General features: G+C 34.8%; 3 protein-coding genes across 3 annotated transcripts; 2 read left to right on the top strand and 1 right to left on the bottom strand.

The window, feature by feature from the left end:
* The first annotated feature begins 5,349 nt into the window (after positions 1 to 5,349).
* LOC113708066 (probable arabinosyltransferase ARAD1) lies at positions 5,350 to 10,352 on the top strand. The gene is made up of 4 exons (XM_027230520.2): positions 5,350 to 6,068; positions 6,918 to 7,205; positions 9,186 to 9,551; positions 9,845 to 10,352. Exons 1-4 carry the CDS (start codon positions 5,493 to 5,495, stop codon positions 10,031 to 10,033), a joined length of 1,419 nt encoding a protein of 472 aa, XP_027086321.1. The 5' UTR covers positions 5,350 to 5,492; the 3' UTR covers positions 10,034 to 10,352.
* Positions 10,353 to 11,006: 654 nt separating this feature from the next.
* LOC113708067 (14 kDa zinc-binding protein) lies at positions 11,007 to 14,537 on the bottom strand. The gene is made up of 6 exons (XM_027230522.2): positions 14,419 to 14,537; positions 14,212 to 14,313; positions 13,427 to 13,513; positions 12,483 to 12,630; positions 11,528 to 11,645; positions 11,007 to 11,303 (listed from the first exon to the last, which is right to left on the bottom strand). Exons 1-6 carry the CDS (start codon positions 14,451 to 14,453, stop codon positions 11,236 to 11,238), a joined length of 558 nt encoding a protein of 185 aa, XP_027086323.1. The 5' UTR covers positions 14,454 to 14,537; the 3' UTR covers positions 11,007 to 11,235.
* Positions 14,538 to 16,313: 1,776 nt separating this feature from the next.
* On the top strand, positions 16,314 to 19,708 carry LOC113708068 (sulfiredoxin, chloroplastic/mitochondrial). The gene is made up of 5 exons (XM_027230523.2): positions 16,314 to 16,467; positions 17,177 to 17,331; positions 18,954 to 18,987; positions 19,149 to 19,242; positions 19,363 to 19,708. Exons 1-5 carry the CDS (start codon positions 16,401 to 16,403, stop codon positions 19,376 to 19,378), a joined length of 366 nt encoding a protein of 121 aa, XP_027086324.1. The 5' UTR covers positions 16,314 to 16,400; the 3' UTR covers positions 19,379 to 19,708.
* Positions 19,709 to 20,720: the final 1,012 nt, after the last annotated feature.

Below are 20,720 nucleotides of genomic sequence, written 5' to 3'. Positions count from 1 at the left end.
CTCTATAATCCACTCTATTGCTTTTCATGGTCCTATCATGCATCTTCTTAGGCCAATCTGAACCGTTAAATTCAAGATGAAAAAAAATTAAAATAGACTCAAATTGGACTGAAGGGATGCAATCAGATTTGGACCGTGATAAATACATATAGGGATGGCAATTGCGGGCATCCGCCCCGCGGGGCCTAATGGGGTGGGGGTAGGGCAGGGCGGGGCAAGGGAATTTTTTCTCCTTGTTTAGAAACAGGGCTGCTCCACCCTGTTCCCCGTCCTGCCACCCGTTAAAAAAATTAATACATATAAAAATACATATATATGTATGTATATAATTATTATATAATATTTAATTTAATTAGTTATAAATTTATAATAATAATATTATTAGTTATATATATTATATATTGTATATTAGTATATGTAATTGATATTATCAATTATACATGTCTACTAATAGAAATTATTAATTAGTTATAATAAATTTACTAATATATTTATACTAAATTCCTAATTACACTTGATACAACAACACTTTTTTGTCAACAAAAATACAATAATGATTTAGTGATTGTATTTGTATCAAAAGTGAAAATTTGACTATTTTAGTTGTATTTGTTTCATCATATTAGATTTATTCAAATAGTTTTTGTTTAATTATTTTTATGAGTTGCAATTGTGAAATTACAATAGATAATAATTTTGAGATGTATTGATATGTTAGTATTTGATTATTTGTCAAAATTTGACTATAATAAAATTATACAACAAATTTTTATTAGTCCCGCGATAGGGGTGGCAATCACCAACCCGAAACGGGTCAGGATACCTGACACGAACCCGAAAATTTCGGGTTAGCGGGTCAACCCGAAATGACCTGAAACTTAATTTTAATTTATTAATTTATCACTGTAATTTCTAATAAAATCAATTCCTCACAAAATTAATTACATAATCAAGTAATAAAAATTTAAATAACTAATTCCAAACCAAATCCAAATAAAATTAAACACCGTAAAAGTGTTTTTATCCCAAACCAAATATAAAATAAATTAAAACAGTATAACAGTAAAAAATAATATAATATATTATTTGTTCAAATATAATAATTTCAACTTCACACAAGTTAAATAAATTCATTTAGGATTAAGTAATTAATGCCTTTGAAAAAAAACAATAACTTAGTTTAGTTAGATAAAATAATTTTTATGTTTATTAAATTATTAATTCGTAAACGGGTCATATCGAGTCATATCACGTCACCCACGAGTTGACTCGAAATCGACCTGTTTTCTTTTCGGGTTCATCGGGTTCAACCCGATTCTGACCTGAACCCCCGAAACCTCAACTCAAACCCATTAATTTCGTGTTAGATTCGTGTCGTGTTTTCGGGTCGTATCGGAAATTGCCACCCCTATCCCGTGAGGGATGGGAGGCGGGGGCGGGACCGTTGCCATACCTAAATACAGAAACATTGAATCTATTTGAATGTACACTCACTATATATGACTCTCATTTAAATACTTTCCTAATTTAACATTGCTATCTACTATTACTCTTGTTTAGCCACTTTTCTAATGTAACATACATTTGTCACACAAATCCTTTTAAAATTAGTGTTTTTCTAACAGATGCCTATTAGCCACTCGTTAACATATTTAAAATTCATTCACTTAATATTTACTTAACCTATCATATATATACACATACTAACAACCTCCTTTGCATTTAATTTATACCTTCTTGATACGATTTTCAATATGCCAAGACAAATCAAGAACATTGACCACAAGCCTGGATCTAGAATTGAGATTCAATGTTTGGGATGGATATTCTTAATCAATCTTGGACCGCTCAAAAAAGATTAAAATGGTTATAACAACACCACAATCAAGATGATTACTTGATTGATAAGTCGGAAATCACCTTAGGACTACTCTAAAATTCTCAAGGTTGGCTTTCACAAGCCAAGAAAGTTCTTTCTCACAAGAAAGAAATCTGAAAATTTCTCTAATTTTTATTCCATGTCTAATAATAAAAATGTAAAAGAACGTGAAACTTATTTATAGTCTTTATAAGACTCAAAAACCTAACTCCAGTCCAGCTTAAGCTAATAAAACCTAACTCTAAATCGGCTCAATTATTGTCAACATGACCTTAGCCGCGTATTTCCATCAAACTAATGACTTGAGTTAACTCTTAACTAACACTAGTTATCCAACTAATATTGCTGGAATTAACTCAAACAAATGACACTAAGAAAACACTCAAATATGATGACTTAATAACAATTATAACTAACATAAACACACTAAAACTAAGGAAGGGATGCGGGTTTGTTGAGCTTCAATGGATCAACCAAACGTATGACTTGAACATCATTGATCCCATATTCTCGCCGTTCCCCTCCTCTTGAAAGCAATTTGCTCACAAATCAATATATTGGAAAGAATGTAACAGCTCAGGCAACACCTTTGTGAGAACATACCAAGTTGCATGTCGCTTATGTAGTTGCAAGAAGCACACAAGTAAAGTCTTCAACAAAGGTATGAACCAATGCGCACGAAGCTGGTTATAGAGCCACTCTGCTCTTTGTCCCTCATAACCATTTTCCATAAGCGCTCGAATCAGCCTTTTGGAATGGTTTGTGAAATCTGAACCTATGCAAGAAGTCACCCAATAAGTATTAGTAGATGTGAAATCAGTCGAAAATTTACCATTTGCATCTACTAGTTAAGGATCTTCATAACAATACTCAATTAGGCTAGCAAACCCTCAAATCTGGTTGTGCAAAGTTGTAAAATCCACCACTAGTTGTTGTTTAGCCGTCACAAATTGCACAGGTGGAACAAGACAAAAATGGAAAGCTTTTAAAATCTGCAAATAAGAGACAAATTTCATCATGTAAAGACAAAAAAATTGACAATGAAAGTATGGAACATCATTATCTAAATAATATGGAAGTTTAGAACAAAACTCAAGTGTAGTTACGCCTTTGAAATGACATTTGGCTTATCAACAAGTAAACTAACCCTAGATGAGAGATTAATTATATGTTGATAGCAACAAGAAACAACACTTAAGACATAAACTCCATGAAAGTTCTTTAACTCTCCAATGAATATAGAAATGGAACAATTTAAGATTAATGCGATTACACTTTGCTTAACCTACACAAAATAAGAAACACTAACCAAAGCAAAGTTAAGATCGTTAGTAAAACCATAAGCTCTCCTCACATCCTTAGATTTTGCAATAAATATTTGCTTTCTCTCATTTCTTTCCACTATGGCCGATTCACTTGTAGGATATTCTCCACTCAACTCTTTTGAATGTTCACTCTCTTTTGCTTTGTCACTTCTCTTGATTTTTACCTCATGCCCCACAATCTCATTATCACGCTCAACTCAGTAGAAATTTTTGGAACCTAGAGATGACTCTACCTGATTGTGTTTGTTGCTAGAAATTTTGGAAGCTAATCCAAATGGCTTTGGATTCAATCCTAAGAAGCAAGATACTGTTTTAGGATGTTTTCTAAGTATATTTTGGATTTGTAGTTGGAAAAAGTAAACCAAACCCAACAAGGATTAAAAGTCCTGAATTTGGAAACAAATTTCAAGTCAACCTTGGTTTTCCAATCAAATTTGTCTTCTTGTTTCTAAACTCTAGGTTGTGGTCCGATTGTGTTTCCCTTTTGTTTTAACTGACCAGATTCTTCTTCCTTTCTTTTCTTTTCACTTCAGATCACCAAATTTTAAGAAACAAGAATGCCGCAACTTCAAGTTCAAGAAAATGAGCTTAGGATTTTCAAAAGTTCAAGATTTGGAAACTTTGATTCAAAATTCTCAAGAAACCCTACTTTGTAACTCAAGAACTTCAAGATTTTCATGAAGTTGTTCAAGAAATTCAAGATTTTAGGTCTAGAAATCCAGAACTGCAAGTACTTCCGATCAACAAGAGAACCAGCCATAGATTACACTTGAAACATAAGGAAAATAGCCACAGATTATCTAAGAAAAGAGGTACAACCAGAATTTTTTTGTTATTTTTGACTCTAGACAGCACAAGACTCCACGAAACAAGACAATCAAACACCAAACAAGACAAAACATGATTTGAACAAAGAAACAACACACGGACAGCAAGGGAAGAAATGCGGACAACTAAAAAAGATGCAAACCCTAGCGACTGAACACAAGGTACTTCGGACAGACTTTGACACAAACAAGACAAGATACAGAAACGGACAAAAACACAAAACAAGACATGAATGGAACTACACAAATTCCAACAGCGAGGTTGAAACAAACGATACCCTAGCAAGAAGGCTAACGACACAAGCAAAACAAACGCAGACAAATTTGAAACAAGGAAAACTTACGAAGACAACAAGAAAATAAACAATACAAAAAAGGATATAATGTTGATACCTCCAACTAACTCTGATACCAACTAATACGATTCTCGATACGTCAAAATGAATAAAAACGTGAACCACAAAGCCAGATCTAGAATTAAGGTTCAACATTTGGGATGGAAGTCCTTAATCAATCTTGGACTGCTCAAGAAAGATTAAGACGGTAGAACGACGCCACAATCGAAGCGATTACTTGATTGATAAGTCGAAGATCATCTTAGGTCTACTCTAAAATTCTCAAGGTCGGCTTTCACAAGCTAAAAGAGCTCTTTCTCACAAGAAAGAAATTTGAAATTTTCTCAAATTCTTATTCTATGTCTAATAATAAAAACATAAAAAAAAAACTTAAGACTTATTTATAGCCTTTACAAGACTCAAAAATCTAACTCTAGTTCGGCTAAAGCTAATAATACCTAACCCTAAATTGGCTCAACTATGATCAACATGACCTTAGCCGTGTATTTTCATCAAACTAACGACTCAAGTTAACTCTTAACTAACACTAGTTATCCAACTAATATTGATAGAATTAACTCAAACAAAAGACACTAAGAAAATGCTCAAACACGATGACTTACTAACAGTTATAACTAACTTGAACACACTAAAACTAAGGAAGGGATGCGGGTTTGTTGAGCTTCGATGGATCAACCAAACGTATGATTTAAACATCGTTGATCTCATGTTCTCATCATTTCGTATCTTATCTTATATATCTTCTTTCATATTTATTTATTTTTTCTAATTAATTTTATATTTTTAAATAAAAAAATGATACATGAAGTATACGTTGAAATATATGTTAACAATTGCCCATTTGGATAGAACAGTCGTTAGACAAACCCTTAAAAATAACCTAATTTTGGCCAATCTTATGCCAAAACTTGCCCTCTGCGAGGCCATTAAATTATAAGTTATTCATGCTCGAAAATAAGAAACTGTCTCCAATACAGGACGCCTTCACTGCGGGGATCAGTGTCGTGGTGTGGATTTTACTTGCAACCAAACTGCCTCAAAACTACAGTTGCAAGATCTGATTGTCTGAATTTCGCCCAGACAAAAGAACTTTTACTACTATGAGATGAACCCAAGGCCCAAAATCAGATCACCTCCTCCCAATTCCAAATCCCCCTTCTTCAATGTTTTCCCCAATTCTTCTTTCTCCTCCTCCCACAAGATGCCCCGCAAATCCTTCATCAAACCAACCCTAACCTTGGCTTCCCTCCTCTCCTTCTCCCTCTTTGCCCTCTACTTCGTTCTCTCCTCCCCCAATTTCTACATCCAGCAGAAAATTCATGATGGTTACGTTGATGATAAGGCGAACAAGGTGAAGGTTTACGTGTACGATTTGCCCAGGAAGTTGACTTACGGGGTGATTGAGAGCTATGAGAAGTCCAGGGGAGGTGAGGCTAAGACCGACGATGCGTTGCTCAAGTATCCCGGCCACCAGCATTCTGCCGAGTGGTACTTGTTTAGGGACTTGAATCGGCCGAGTCATGACCGAGTTGACTCGGCTGTTGCTCGGGTTTATGATCCTGACCAGGCTGATCTTTTTTACGTCCCGTTCTTCTCGTCGCTCAGTCTCGTGGTTAACTTGAATCGGCCGGGGACTCTGGGTGCGGCGGCTCCGTCGTTGTATAGTGATGAGGAAATGCAGGTGGTTTTTTTTTAAAAAAAAAAAATGCTGTTTTACTATTGAGTTGAATTTAATTGAGTTTCTTGACTTTCAGAGGAGATTAAGTTGAAATGTCTATGTAATGTTTTTTGCTTTTGGCTCGATTTTGTGAAATTTTTTTTTGCGATATTTGTTCTTCCATTGACCGTTTTTAAGAGGGTAGATTTGTTATCTTAGTAATCTCAATTGAACTACTGGCTGTTTTTGTTGGAAGAAATATGCATTCTTAGTCGTCTTATGTAAACTCTTCAGCTTTTTCCAGTTTAATCATGATTCTTTTAGTTTATCTAATCGAGCTATTTATAGCCTGAGTTTGCACCATTTTATCTGAATGCTTGGCTGTTTGTCAGGGATTGTCGGGTACACAGTATAATCGCTGTTAAATTTGCTGTTAAATTTTGCACGCATTTAGTTCATTTTAAAAGGTGAAGGCATTGATTGAGGCAACCATGACATTGAATGGACCAACAACATGGAGTTTTCACTGTCTATCTACAAACTTGTACTTGAATGCTTATGCTGGACCTAATATGTGCAACATTTTTTTTTTTTTTTTTTTTGTATTTCTGAATTTCTAGGTTCTATTTTGTCGACTTTTAGTTGATAATTTTGGGTTTTTTCCTGCTTCTAGAGATATTGACTCAGCAGTAGTATGTCTTCCACTGAGTTATTAGCTCAAATGGAGATAAGCATTGAATTGGCTTTTCTATCGGGTTGCATTTTATCTTCTGGATTTTTTTTTTGTGCCAATAAATGCTTATTTGTTTTCCTTCATTGATCTTTCTTGTTAAGTCCTTCTGTAATCTGATGTTTATTTCGTTGTTGTTACAGGAATCTTTAATAGAGTGGTTGGAAAATCAGGAGTATTGGAAGAGGAATAATGGGTGGGACCATGTGTTTATATGTCAGGATCCTAATGCTTTGTACAAGGTGGTGGATAGGGTGAAAAATGGGGTGTTGTTAGTTTCAGACTTTGGGAGATTGACACACAATCAGGGATCACTTGTGAAAGATGTGATTTTGCCGTACTCACATCGAATTAATTCATATTTAGGCAATGTTGGGGTTGAGAATCGTGATAAACTGCTTTTCTTTATGGGGAACAGATATCGAAAGGAGGTAACTTCTTTACAGTTGTTTTTCAAAAGGTTTCATATTGTATTTCCTGTACTACCACCTATTCTGAAGACAGAAAGTAGATTTTTTTGTTTAGACGGATCTTTTGTTTATAGACTGCTATTACATGTAGCAAGCTTGAGTGAAGTAGACTAGCTATTGTTGCACTTGCTTGGAATGAGTTAGCAGATTGATAAGTATCTTTTGTGTTGATTAATCTGAGTGGTCACCGTGAATCTGAATTTATCACTGAAAATCAACACATGATTTGTGGTGCATTTTCAGAATATCTCCAACAAGGTTCAGCTTACCTGATGTGTGGTAGTTAGGGTTGTTGAGCTTGTATTAAGTAGAAGTCCCAAGGTAAAGCCTTTTTTCAGTAGATTTTTTATGACACTCTACAATTTGTTTGTGCTTATTATGTGCACCATGATGCAAAAAGTTTCTGGAAACCAGAAGGTGTAACATTTGTTTTGCTGATTTTGTACTTTAGAATCCATGCTTCAGGGACTGGAGAAGTACTCTTGTAGGTCAAAGATTCTTCCTATTTCAACACTAATGAAACACATACTTTTTGGTCTTCATATCTATTTTCCATTAACCACTCTGAATTCCTCTGTATTGTTTCAAGTTCAATTGTTCCAATTGATGCATCGCTTATTTGGTTGACTGAAAGATAATCCATGTCGCTTCAAGTGAATATTTCACCTTATAAATGTCAGAAGAACAAGATTCTTTCAGTATTTAATACAAAAGAAGATTTTGGGCTAATTACCATATTTGCTTTGCTTTACATTTGACTACATAATAATGCATACCCGACTAAATTTCTAGTTTTGCTCTAATCTAAATTGTTAAGTTGTGAAGTTTTCAGGCTTCTTTGGTCCATTGCTTTCATATAAGAGAATTATGAATCCTATCATCTCAGCTTTGGCTAATTTTGGATGTAAAATTTACGCTACTTAAAGATGTTATCCAATGCATATGGGAAAATATATCCCGTGGAGGGAGGTGCTTTATTATTTTCTCGTATGGTAAAAATTTAGTTGGAGAAGAATGCAAAGTGTTGCCTAACATTTTATATGTAGTTATAACATATATGCATAAACTCTCTCATAAAGCTTTAATTAGTCAGTCCAAACATAAATCGGACAAATTTATCTGAAAAGAATTAGCAATCCAAAACTATTGGTTGCATGACACATTATTCTGTGGGTGTTAATTGCATCTTATTTGGTCTGTGTTCATGAGTAGCCCTTAGATTTGGATCAATATCTTCGTAATTAAGTTGGTAATCTTTTTAAACTTTAAAATCTTCCGATAGTGGCATTCTTTTACTCTTCTAGGGACCCTTTTGAATTTTATACATCTACATAATATCATATGAGGAAAGCTCATTTGCTCCAACTAAATAGATTAACCATGGTTGACCCATGACTTTAGCAATAGGATGGTAAATTTTTACTTCATAAGTACTTTTTCCATCAATTAAATAGCCAGATCCACCAGTTTAACACATATAACTTAAAGCTTGGATGAAGTCAGATATGGACTGATGCTCATTACCTGAGAATGACCATTCACATCTTTGCAACTCTATATCTCCCTTGCCCTCTTCTTGAACCAGAATGGGAACTTGGGTCTTCCAAATTAGTCGTTGCAACTTACATGGTAGCTGCTACTTTGCATACAAGATTCTAGAGTGGGATTTGGACTTGGTGATGCCAAATTCTGCTCCTTGTGGATCCTAGTGTTTGTAAGAGGTCTATGGCTCATTAATAACCAACCCCAATTGAAAAGAAGTTCAAGTCCAATGAAGGATGCAAAGTTCCTTTGTGTAGTACTGTAGACTTTTGCTAATTTTCATTGCTCATGCAATAGTTCTCTGCATGTTGTGTGGTTTTTTTTTTTCGCTTCTGTTTCTTTTGATAAAGTCATGTCTGTTGATTAGCGTTTGCTAAGCTTTCACTAGTTTAATTCCAGGGGGGAAAGGTCCGTGACTTACTGTTCCAACTGCTTGAGAATGAAGAAGATGTTATTATAAAACACGGTGCACAGTCCAGAGAATCTCGCAGAGAGGCAACAAGAGGGATGCACACTTCAAAGTTCTGTTTGCATCCAGCGGGTGATACTCCATCAGCTTGTCGGCTTTTTGATGCTATTGTGAGCTTGTGTATACCTGTTGTTGTAAGCGACTATATTGAGTTGCCTTTTGAAGATGTCATAGACTACAGGAAAGTTGCAATTTTTGTCGATACAAATACCGCTGTGCAGCCAGGATACTTGGTGAAATTGCTTAGAACAGTAAGCACAGAGAGGATTTTGGAATTTCAACGGGATTTGAAGAAGGTACTCCCTCTCTGTCCCTCTCTCTCGCTCTCTCTCTATCATAAGTAAAGAAAAACTTGTGGCAGAAGGAGAAAGGGAAATTAAAATTGATATACCTGTTTAATGTCATAATGCGTTCTGTCATTAATTACCGCCAAAAGATGAAAGCAAGAAGAAAATATAGAGAACAGATATGCAAAGTACAAAACCTGCCCTCAGTATTTTGTTTAGAGATTTGCTGAACAAATAGGCTAGAGTGACATACTTTTGTGTAAATTGTGCAAAACTTGTTCTCAAAGTTATTTCTCTTTCAGGTTAAGCATTACTTTGAATACGAAGATCCAAATGGGACAGTGAAAGAAATCTGGCGCCAAGTATCACAGAAGCTACCCCTGGTTAATCTGATGAAGAACCGTGACAAACGGCTTGTGAAGAGGGACTTGACAGAACCAGATTGTTCTTGTCTTTGTTCAAACCAGTCAGGAATCCAGACGACACTATGATTATTGCCTATTGGTGAATTGCGTCACTGGAATTGTGGCAACTGTACATCAGCCCGGAAGCACCGCCTCTCATATGGTCAGGGGAGTGACTATTCTTTTCCGGAGACTGATCTAGTTATCCTGTCTGATTTGTTCATTCTTTCTCCGCTGTCACTCCGGTCTCTTATCAAATGTATTATGCCTGATATTTTTGTCCTTTGCGCAAAATGTTGAGTTAATAGAAGCAGGAATTAGTTGTTTATGTAAAGAAATGAGTTGTACATTATGACATTAAAAACCACAGCAATTAAATCAATTTGGCCTTGATAATTATTTCTAAGTCATTGTGTAATTCATAAGTTTTCTGGGGCAAGGATCAGGGTAACAGTTGGCCTAGTGCAGTAGTCGACTTTCTGATACAAACATTTTGAGTGCTCTACCATTGCCGTTGCCTTCCTCTCTGTTACCCTGGTACCCATCTGAGGTAGCTGATCTATCTTTGTTTTGAAGGATGTGGATGGGATGGGATGGGATCATGAGAGGGGTGGGCATTGGGCTAAGTTATGGTCCCTCAAGGTGCTGTATGTTTGTATTCACTGCTAGACCTAAATCTTGTAAAACATCAGGTATTGATTGATAGAAGTCGCAACCAAATGCAAAGAAGCATGAAAAATATTAAGTTCAAAAATCGGGAGGTGGTTGATGTCAGCAGGACTACATGAGATATAATTATGAGTTGCGAGTTCATAGCTCAAAAGTCAGAATGGATTAGAATATGTGGTTTGCAGCAAAGAGGAAAGCTAAGAGTGACAAGCAGTTGAAGCTACATTACCAAAAACACAAGTAAAAGCTGGAGATAGATAAGTGCTTCTGCAGAGAATTTGGAAAGCAATCAACCATCTCTGTCTGTGAGAAAGCTGGCCGGACTAATCATTAGAGAGTAATTAATGCGTTATGGCTTAATAACAAAGAAAAGTTAATTTAAGGAAGATCATTGTTGGAAGGGTTGAGCAGAGTATCCCATTAAGCATCTAAAGTTTCACATAGACAAGCAAATTCAGATGGATACTCTTGCAAACAAGAAAATACAAGATAAAACTGTCACAATCGGGATACTCTTTTCTTGTGCTCTTTTGGGATCAAAGGAGAGGAACATCGTGTTACAAGGAGGGAGGAAAAGATCACAAAAGGGAAAAAAGATGTCAAAGCATATCAACCTGATCTCAGCCTGGTGGCCATGCCATCTGCCTTCCACCAAGTACGTGCAAGTGCAGATGGTAGACAGATTGACCTGTATATATGGAGAAGCAAGTCAAAAAATTTTGCGTGAGGGAGCAAATGAAGTTGTGATTGGTAAGAAAAAAGCAGTTTGGACTTAAAACCATGCCTTTTAGACTTCCATTTGCTTGGGTTAGAAGATTTAGAGAACCAATTTTTTCTTCACTAAATTGGCACTAGTGTACTTGTTTCAATTAAAACACAAACAGAAAAAGCAAAACTATAAATGACACTTACATGCTGTTGGCCCACTATTAATAACAACACGAAAACCATCGACAATGCCTTCTTTTTCGGCCACAATTTTGGCTGCATAGAGAAGCTCACCCAGTATTTCTCCATGTCTTTTTTCAGCCTGCCAAAGTGTTGGAACTCAGCCAATGAATCTTTTGTTCACTACATAAACTTTCCACCACATACAATGAATTCATGAATTTCTTTGAGTGAAAATACAAGTTATATCAATAAAAGGGGCAACTTAATGTTAAGCATGACACTGAAGGTATTCACTATCAAGCCTAGAATGACTTGAATCTATAGCATGTATAATTTAGGAAATCAAGCTTGAAAAGCAAGGATAAATATCTGATTACGGTAAACATGCCGATATGTTGCCTCCTGGCACTAATAGGAAGTCATTCTTTGCGCCTTTTACATGCATACATGCAAACACATACAAAACTAATAGATAACCAAACAACATACAAATTCTACACCATGGGAAGACCAGAATGACATTCCTAATAAGTAATTGCAGAAGATATTTTCCAAAGATTGGGATACCAGCAAATACGCCGCATATCTTATGATCTGTGGGATCATACATTGAGCTGTCTCCTGGATAAAAAATATAAATCTGAAAAATGTCCATGAATGCTTGGCATGTAGTAAATCGGTTTTGGTGAACCAATTCCATGTTATCCTGTTGTTATATCGTACAAAGAGAATTTTTTTTCTATTCTTGCCCTGCAACTAATTTCTGTATTTCATTTGTATTTCTCTTCCAATGAAGCAATCAGCATGGCAGCAACCCTTACCAATTTCCAGAATCTAGGCATTATTTCTTCAAGAAAGTAAAACAGTAGTATTCTTGTATACTTCATCAAATACCAAGCAAAATGTATATCTTAAAATAAGCAGCAAAAGTCCTTTTGTTGAAACGACAGATGAAAGAGAAGGAAAGAAAAATTACCTTGCCAAGCTGTGTTAACCCATCCCTTGATTTTGGTATGACTAAAACATGCACTGGAGCCTGTGGGTTGATATCTCGAAATGCCAGTACCTTGTCATCCTCATATACTATGGTGGAAGGAATTTCCTTTGCAATAATCTTGTCATATCTGATGAAGAACCATAACCAAAGAATGACAGATGGCAACAGATTATAGCATCAATTTAGAATGTGTGGACACTAAAAGCCAAGGAAATTTCCTTAACAAACAATCTGAACAAACATTTGTTTCATCTTTCTACGTCTTTAGACATGAGAATGAAAGAATAGATATCTCAACTTCATCCTTGTTAAGATATCTGTGGTGTAGCTGATATGAATCATATTAATTGAGTTCATCAAGAAATAGATTTTTTCAGCATTATAGAACAGGAACTGTCCATTCATGTTCTTGAAAACTACTTTCCTTTTTCAGACATGGTAAACCAGATGTTAAACAACCACGAAACATCTGTTTAATACTTTGTTTTCTGGTTTCTAAAAATAAAAAACTGACACTATCTGAAACATTATAACTGGTTTTGTTAGCTCTAAGAACACTGACAAGAGAGCAATAATTTTCAGAAAAGTTTCCAACAGATTTCACTTTGCCAACCATTCTGTTATACAGGGCCAAAATCTAAAACAGATGCATTAGTTTCTTATAACCTTCTCCAAAACTCTACCTAAATTAACCTACAATTAATTGCTTCATTCTTTAGTCCACTTCTTTATTTTTCTTCTGTCCTGGACAAGTCTAGCATTGGTGGACATAATAAGGTCAAGTACATAAAAGAAGCATGTAGCATTCAGCTTCATGCTCTATTCTCCAATTCTAGAATGTATCCGAGGCATTTAACTGAAATAGATATGGTTATGAAGACGACAAAAAAGAAATACTTTAAATTGATATAGAAGAAGAATACATGGTTGGTCCTCCAGTATCAGCATCTGCTGCAGCTACTCGAGCAGAAGTTTCTTCATCATTTGTGGCACTGGTAGAGGACATGGTTCTTCCAAATTCCAAACCAAAAGAAAAAACAAAAAAGTCAAACGAAAGAATGCTTCTAAGGTGAAGATGCATCAAAAGTTAGTCACATTCAACTCGGAATTGAAGAGTACAAACACTCCCATTAAAGACACACGAGCAAAATTCAAAAAACTGAAGTCAGAATTCAATTGATACTCTATTCACATTCAACTCAGCTAAATGTGAACTCCCTTTTATCCATAACTACTCCAAGTTATGCAAATTATCCATTATTAGACCAACAATCCCATAACAGCATCAAAATTCAGATGATAAAATGCAAAAGCTTCATGCTCCGGCTGCAACCATATAAATAGACGACAACGGCTGTTAATATAAAGTAATATTTTAATTCTGCTTTCTTGACCTTGGTAAGTCCCATGGGGCTAAATTCCACATCTTTTTGCTTGCCTTTTCTTTTCTTCCCCAGATAACAGAACCCATTCTATCTTTTTCCTTCCCCTCCCTCCCTTCTTTCCTTCAACACCCCCCCCCCCCCAAGGACTGCATTGCTCCAGACAACACGAAGACAACAAAAATATGCTATTATCTATTAAGTACATGAAAAATGGTCTAAAAACAAGGCATTTCCCACCACAACTTCTTTTACAGCATAGAAAAAAAAATAACAAAAGGGGAATTTAATGGAAAGAATTAATCTTGCCAGTGGGCATCTCGTACCTGCGAAAGCTAAAAGGGGGGCGATGAAATAGAGGAAGGCTTCTTATTGGGATGGAATTGGAAGCTTTGACAAAAGCCAGAGCTCTTATAGTCAGAGGGCCACTGTAGAATCCATTTAAAATCAAGAAAGCAAAAAAACCAAATAATAACAAAGAGCAGAGAATGGATAGAGATACTTTGGGGTTCTTCAAGCATTAAGAGACTTACCGGAACAGGAAGAGGGAGTTCATGGCAGCCACCATGGTTGGGAGTGACTTGGGACTCAGTGGACTTGGGAGTTGGATGCACCAAAACACTGAAACAGTTTAGTTGGACTAGTTTTTTAGATTTTGAAGAGAAGGGGGGTTCTTTAGGTAAAAATTGCCCATAGGGATATGGATTTTCCTGAATTTTCATTTTACTCCTTAATGAGTTCTCTGTTCGTGAATTACACCCATACAGAATGTTGAATGCTCAATAGGCCACACTAGGTTGATGGTGGGAGCCAATTTATCTGGCTTTTTTATTAAGTTGTTGAATATAAAAGTTCATGGTAGGTTTGTTAATTAACTAAATGAAAATATTTCTTGATTTTTTATTATCACTTTGATGGGTCAAAATGATATTTACCTATAAATAAGAAATCTAGATAGATTTGTCAATTTATAGAACTAAATCACAATATTGCTCAATTTTTTTATTATCTTTTTTTCTTAGCTTTTTTGTTATCAATTTGATGAGGCTAAAATAATATTTACCTATAACTGAGTCAAACTACTCCGAACTTTGATTGACAAAAAACTTATTGACCATGATTTGAATAGTATTTCAATCAAATTTAGATGTAATTTTACGCACCCTCACGAAATGAATCAAACTTGAACTACTTTTGAATTGGAGTCGATCGACTTATTTATCACTTTAGGTCTCTATTGACAAGGAGTAGGGGCATAATAACAAAATAGTTTTGTACTTTTAAAGATGTCATCGAAGTATTATTTATACACAAACCATTTGCTTTAATACTTATAAGAGAAGAAGATTTAAACGATTTAAAGTCTTGACCTCTATAGAGCAAATATTCCATCATTGAGCATATGTAATTTCAATTTTTGTCTAAATAAGAAGACTATTTTCTTCTAAATTTTTCCTGCTTAACCTTAACAAAATCCATCATACTATAGAAAATAATATTGAAAGGAAAGAACCTTTAAGGAATTGAGTGCCTAATCTTCTACATTATTAAGCACATAAGTTTATCATTCCCAATAACCACAATCATAAAAAGAAATCATTATTATGATTACTTTTGCATCAAATGATTAAATCATGAAATTTAAATTTTTTGATATTAGGATTCATATGTTGCATCATATGCATGATTTATGCCAAAGAGATTGAAATGTTAAAGAAAGAAATAAGAAAGATATCATTGACAATTGACTACACAATTATAGATAAAATGAATTCAATAGATAAATTAGAATGATTCAGTATCTCTCGTATCCTTTTGAAGGAGAGATTGAATTTCTGTTTGTTCTATATACATATACAAAATATATCTTTTATAGCTTCTTTGAGAGAGAAGAAATAGACAAAAAAAAAAAAAAAAAGTTTGGACACAAAGCATAATCTTTTCTTTTGTTTGAAAGCAATAGAATGAAAATACCAAAAAAGGAAGGATCGTACTTTTCCTTTCAAACCAAAATGTATGCTGTGCTGCCCAAAAATAGGCTGATGTGAAAAGAAATGAAGGAAGTTTTAATTGATGTCCTAATATGACAATCTTTACCCTTAGTAATCACTATATATGACCCATAGAAAAGGCACACTTATAAAATTAATTAATTAATACAAAATCATTTCTTTTTTTCCCTTTCCTAAACTCTCAAATAATTGTAAATGAAACTTGGGTCTTTCTTTCTTCTCTTTCCTAATCAATCTTTTCTTTCCTATTTCTATCCTAAACACCCAAACTAGCCATTAACATATGATATAACTCAAATGTCCTAGTTGTGCACTCTTATAAGTTAAAATGCTTCACATAAAATTGTCCCAAACTCTTGTGGAATTCATGTAAATTGGTTGTGGTTCAAACATAATTAAGCAATAGTTGTGGATACCTACTTGAAATTCTAACCACTTTCTTTTATTTTCTGATGTTCTGATTATCTCTGCATCATCCTGAATTCTGATAGCCAGAATAGGAGATGGCAAACTTACTTCTTCAAGTTTCTAGCAATCTCAGGACCTTTGCTCTCTCAGCCTCCTCTAATGGTAAGTTTGACACTCCTTTTCTCTGAAAATTTATTGATTCTTAACTTTTCTTGTCTCAAATTTGCACAGCATATCAGAATATTTATTTTAACCTACAGGTTAAATTTTCCAAGATATTTAGCTATTCCTTTAGTTTCTTATAAAATAGAAAATGATGGGATTGCCAAGTTTTAATCTTTTAAGCCTTTAGAGTTCTCTTTTTCGGTATGATAATCTGTTACCAGGACAAATAATGAGAAAAATCAAGTTCTTGTGTTGGACCCTCATGAAGTAGTTGTGGTATTATTTCCATATCATAACCCCACAAGATTGTTATTCTGCACTGAATTTCTTGTGAAAGACTATCATCGTCGATGTAACCTAACGTCGAAAAATTGTTGATGCTAGCTTTAATTGTCAAAGTAGCCATACTCGAGTGCAAAGTGGGATTACTCTAGTGGAAAGTGGAAAGCATTTCTTACCACCACCACCACAAAAGCCCATCCAAAAAAAAAAGAGCGGGATTAGTTCATTGGTACTTCTTCAACTGGGTAAAATTGGAAGGGTCATAGAATGCTAAACTGCAATAATATGTCTCAAGTATAACTTTCAGATGTAATTTATAGAGAAATAATGGTTCAGAGGTGCAAAATTTCACTAATCGAGTTTGGAATATGAATTATGTTCTACCTTTTCTGTTGTTTAGCATGTAATTGTTTTGTGGGTTCAGGTTCACCTCCTGGTGCACCTCAGTCAGGAGGACCAGCGATTTTGGAGCTTCCCGTTGATAAAATTCGAAGACCCCTTATGCGCACCAGAGCAAATGACCCACAAAAGGTGAAAGAACTCATGGACAGTATCAGTGAAATTGGCCTCCAAGTCCCTGTAAGACTATTTTTCTTATTTGTATTTTCAGAATTTAATTCCATGATTTCCTGTCTGGCCAAAGTTTATAGTGAAGCTTGAATTACAGAGTGTCAATTTCTTTTGCTGTCCTCATTGTCTGTGTTAGTATCTCCTCATAAACATGCGTTCCTATTTACCCAAATTAAGGTTGCTTATATCGATTTAACAAATTAACCTATGACTGAAGGTGGTTTTAGAAGTTTTCAATGAGGAGAGGCCTGTATTTAGCGAATGTAATCTCCTTGATGAAACACTTTCTGATTAAAGTTGTTGAACTTTTTGGCCTTTCGTGAATAAGAAATCATTAACCTGTTGAATCTGCTCTTAATGTGGTTCTTTTTCTTTATGGAAGATCTCAAATAAGAATCAGTAGTCTTGGGGAATATGATTTGATGGGTTAATAATTGTCCAAAATATATTCGGAAAAGAATCTGTTTTTCCACAAAGCATTTGCAAGCAGCACTTCAGTTGATTATGTTGAGATGGCCAACTGCAGATGCATAGTTGTTAATGGATTTAATCATGTCTACTTGAGATCTCAATTTTCTTGAACAGTTTACTTTACATGGAATAAACTGCATGGGGAGTTTTTACCTCCATAAAATGATCAGATTGATGATTGGATCCAGAAGGTATTTAAAATTGCAGTCTCAATAGCGAAATGGAGGACCGGTTGAAGTTATTCTGCATTTATTCAAAGCTTTCATTTATTGGTGCTTAACGGAGCCAGAGAAATATGAATGCATAAACATATAACCTGTGCAACAGCTTGAAGTTGTGTATTGTGCTATACATCACTTTAATGTGAAATTCCTTGACTGTGCTCCTATTCTAAATGCTTCAAGTCTTTTCTCAATTTTTTTATAGACATCTCATTCATATTTAAGAAATAAGGCAGACAACATCAGAACGCCATTTTTGAATGGTAGAGTACATATGGTAACCCAGAAAGTTAGTCAAGAAACTAGCAAACTCATATTCTTTAAATGACAGCAGCAGCAACTCATGCATGAATCACTTCACTTGTGAAGTGATAAGAACTTCCATTGTATTCATTTCTACTACAAGCTCTGCAACTTAATTTGTTATTAGGCAATCAATCAGCTCAAGAACCTCTGTGCTTCCTGAGTGGTTTAATATTCTTTCCGGATTAAAAGGACTGAAACACTTCACCAAAGGTATATTTATGAATTTTCTCATGGTATTTAGATGCATAAGAAGATGAATATAAGGCTTCATGCATACATTGCCAACTAAATATAGGACTAAGGATTTCTGATAAGCAGAAATGTCATATTTGATACAGAACCACAGCATGTGATGTAACCTCTTCAAGGAGGTATCACGACTGAAAGATTTTGGTAGTCAACTTTACGTATTACTGAACACTTATAGTAACCAAAGGAAGTTTAAGAATTTGCTTTCATCCATCAACTCCATTTACTAGTCCAGGTTTTTGCTAATGAGCCACAACTATTTCCCCTGCTCTAAGCATCTTCTAACTGCTGGCATTCTCTATTTTGCTCTTCTTTTTATACTTGTTTTTGTTCAATTCTAGCCTCTGGAACTTTGTGATTCTTGGTTGTACAAATTTGGTGCAGATTGACGTGCTTGAGGTTGATGGAGTCTATTATGGTAAGCACGAGGCTTGAATTTCTTACATATCCAGACATTTGGGATTCCTTGACATAGATGAATTTCCTTTAATTTGTAATTCAATCCCCACCAAAATTTATTGTAAATATTGCATTCCGTCAATTGCTTAAAGTTGCACAGTTACCTCTGAAACATGATAGGTTTCTCTGGTTGCCACCGTTACGAGGCTCATCAACGCCTAGGGCTCAAAACTATCCGTTGTAAAGTGCGTCGAGGAACCAAAGAAACTTTGAGGTTCCTTCCTATACTGTCCTTTCACTTCTTGGTTTCACCATTTTTCATGTCACTGAGCAATGTGCTTAGTTTCGCTTCTGCGCAGATCATAACAAGGTTTTGTCATCCATTTTCTCACAGGCATCACCTACGATGATGAATGCTGGTAAATTGGTCCAATAGGGCGATAATTGATTGATGAAAGGCCTGTGTATTGTGAGTCTCATCCAAATGGAATTGTTGCAACAGGAGCAATAGCTCATGTTAGATAAAGGGATGCTGCTCTGATTCAACCTTTATGCTGCTCTGATTCAACCTTTCACCTTTTCTGTCAATAAAAAGCATCATATATAATAGTAGAGTGTGTCTAGTTCTTCCTTCTCTCGAGTTTTTCTCCTGAAAATGCATGCCAGCCCAAGGAAATGAAGGAATAGCTCAGCTTTGGAAGTATCTTCCTGCTGGTTTCAATAATTTTGGTTTATCTTCATCGACTTTCCAGTGTCTTTGTTCCATTTGCTTGGAAGAAAATCGATTAAGAAGCCCAAAACACAAAATTAACCGGTAACAACTCCTAAAACCTTCATACTTCAGTAGCATATTCCTCACTATCAATAGCTTTTTATACCTTCCTTTTCACCACGAGTTGAACTAACATTAGAAGTTGAAATTTCAATCTCGACGACATAATTCGTCTCTCAAAATATTATATGAAGAATTATTAATTTTTTTTTACAATAACAGTAGTGTATACACTATCAGTCTTGAATGAATGATAATTATGCAAAATTTGAATTTGAAATTCAATTTTTTGTACGTTATTATGAATTTAATGGTAATAGTATATGCACTGTCAGTTTATGTAAAATTTATTTTTATATAAACGATAACTTTACCTACGTGTAGATGCAAATTTTAATATACGATCACTAATTGTGGGAGGATGGATTTTTGGCACATCATGAGTTATTTAGTTAAAATGTAAGTTAGAGGCTTAATAAGCCCATCTTTGTCTCCACCAAACTAATAAATCTTGGCAATTAAATTTTAATGCTGAAGATAGGTGCATAACAAATTAGAAAGTAGACAGTGTTCAACTATTCATATAAATGAAAGAATTGGCCCTAAAATATAACAAAGTGCATACTTTAATTCATTGAACACAGTGATGAGCTCCTATAGTCAAATTAGGAATAAAAATCAATGTCACGAGCAGCTGATGCATTGAGTTTTGTTCTTAACTAAATAATTAACAGTCCCACATAAAAATCCAAACCCTAATATTTAACTGCATAATTGATGATCACATACAAATACAATTAAATATAGCAATATGATGTTAGATTAAGCGATGAAGCAACAAGTATTGCAAAATTAAATACTCAAATAAATAAATAAATCTTAACTTCAAGTTCTACTAACCTTATAGTTATTGAGATCAAATCTGGATCATTTTGAGAGTTTAGAATTTTTTTTTTTCTTCTTCCTCCTAGCAAGTTGTT

Source organism: Coffea arabica, chromosome 9c, assembly GCF_036785885.1.
Source record: "Coffea arabica cultivar ET-39 chromosome 9c, Coffea Arabica ET-39 HiFi, whole genome shotgun sequence".
NCBI lineage: Eukaryota > Viridiplantae > Streptophyta > Magnoliopsida > Gentianales > Rubiaceae > Coffea > Coffea arabica.
The sequence above is the reverse complement of the archived record's forward strand: the minus strand, read 5'-3'. Positions and strand labels throughout refer to the sequence as shown.

Coding starts and splice junctions, on each gene's coding strand:
- LOC113708066 (XM_027230520.2), top strand. CDS start 5,493: ATGAACCCAAGGCCCAAAATCAGATCACCTCCTCCCAATTCCAAATCC. Junction 6,069..6,917: donor ATAGTGATGAGGAAATGCAG/GTGGTTTTTTTT, acceptor TTGTTGTTACAG/GAATCTTTAATAGAGTGGTT. Junction 7,206..9,185: donor GGAACAGATATCGAAAGGAG/GTAACTTCTTTA, acceptor GTTTAATTCCAG/GGGGGAAAGGTCCGTGACTT.
- LOC113708067 (XM_027230522.2), bottom strand. CDS start 14,453: ATGGTGGCTGCCATGAACTCCCTCTTCCTGTTCCG. Junction 13,514..14,211: donor CCCCCTTTTAGCTTTCGCAG/GTACGAGATGCC, acceptor GGAATTTGGAAG/AACCATGTCCTCTACCAGTG. Junction 11,304..11,527: donor TAATAGTGGGCCAACAGCAT/GTAAGTGTCATT, acceptor CCATATATACAG/GTCAATCTGTCTACCATCTG.
- LOC113708068 (XM_027230523.2), top strand. CDS start 16,401: ATGGCAAACTTACTTCTTCAAGTTTCTAGCAATCTCAGGACCTTTGCT. Junction 16,468..17,176: donor TCTCTCAGCCTCCTCTAATG/GTAAGTTTGACA, acceptor TTGTGGGTTCAG/GTTCACCTCCTGGTGCACCT. Junction 18,988..19,148: donor GGTTGATGGAGTCTATTATG/GTAAGCACGAGG, acceptor GAAACATGATAG/GTTTCTCTGGTTGCCACCGT.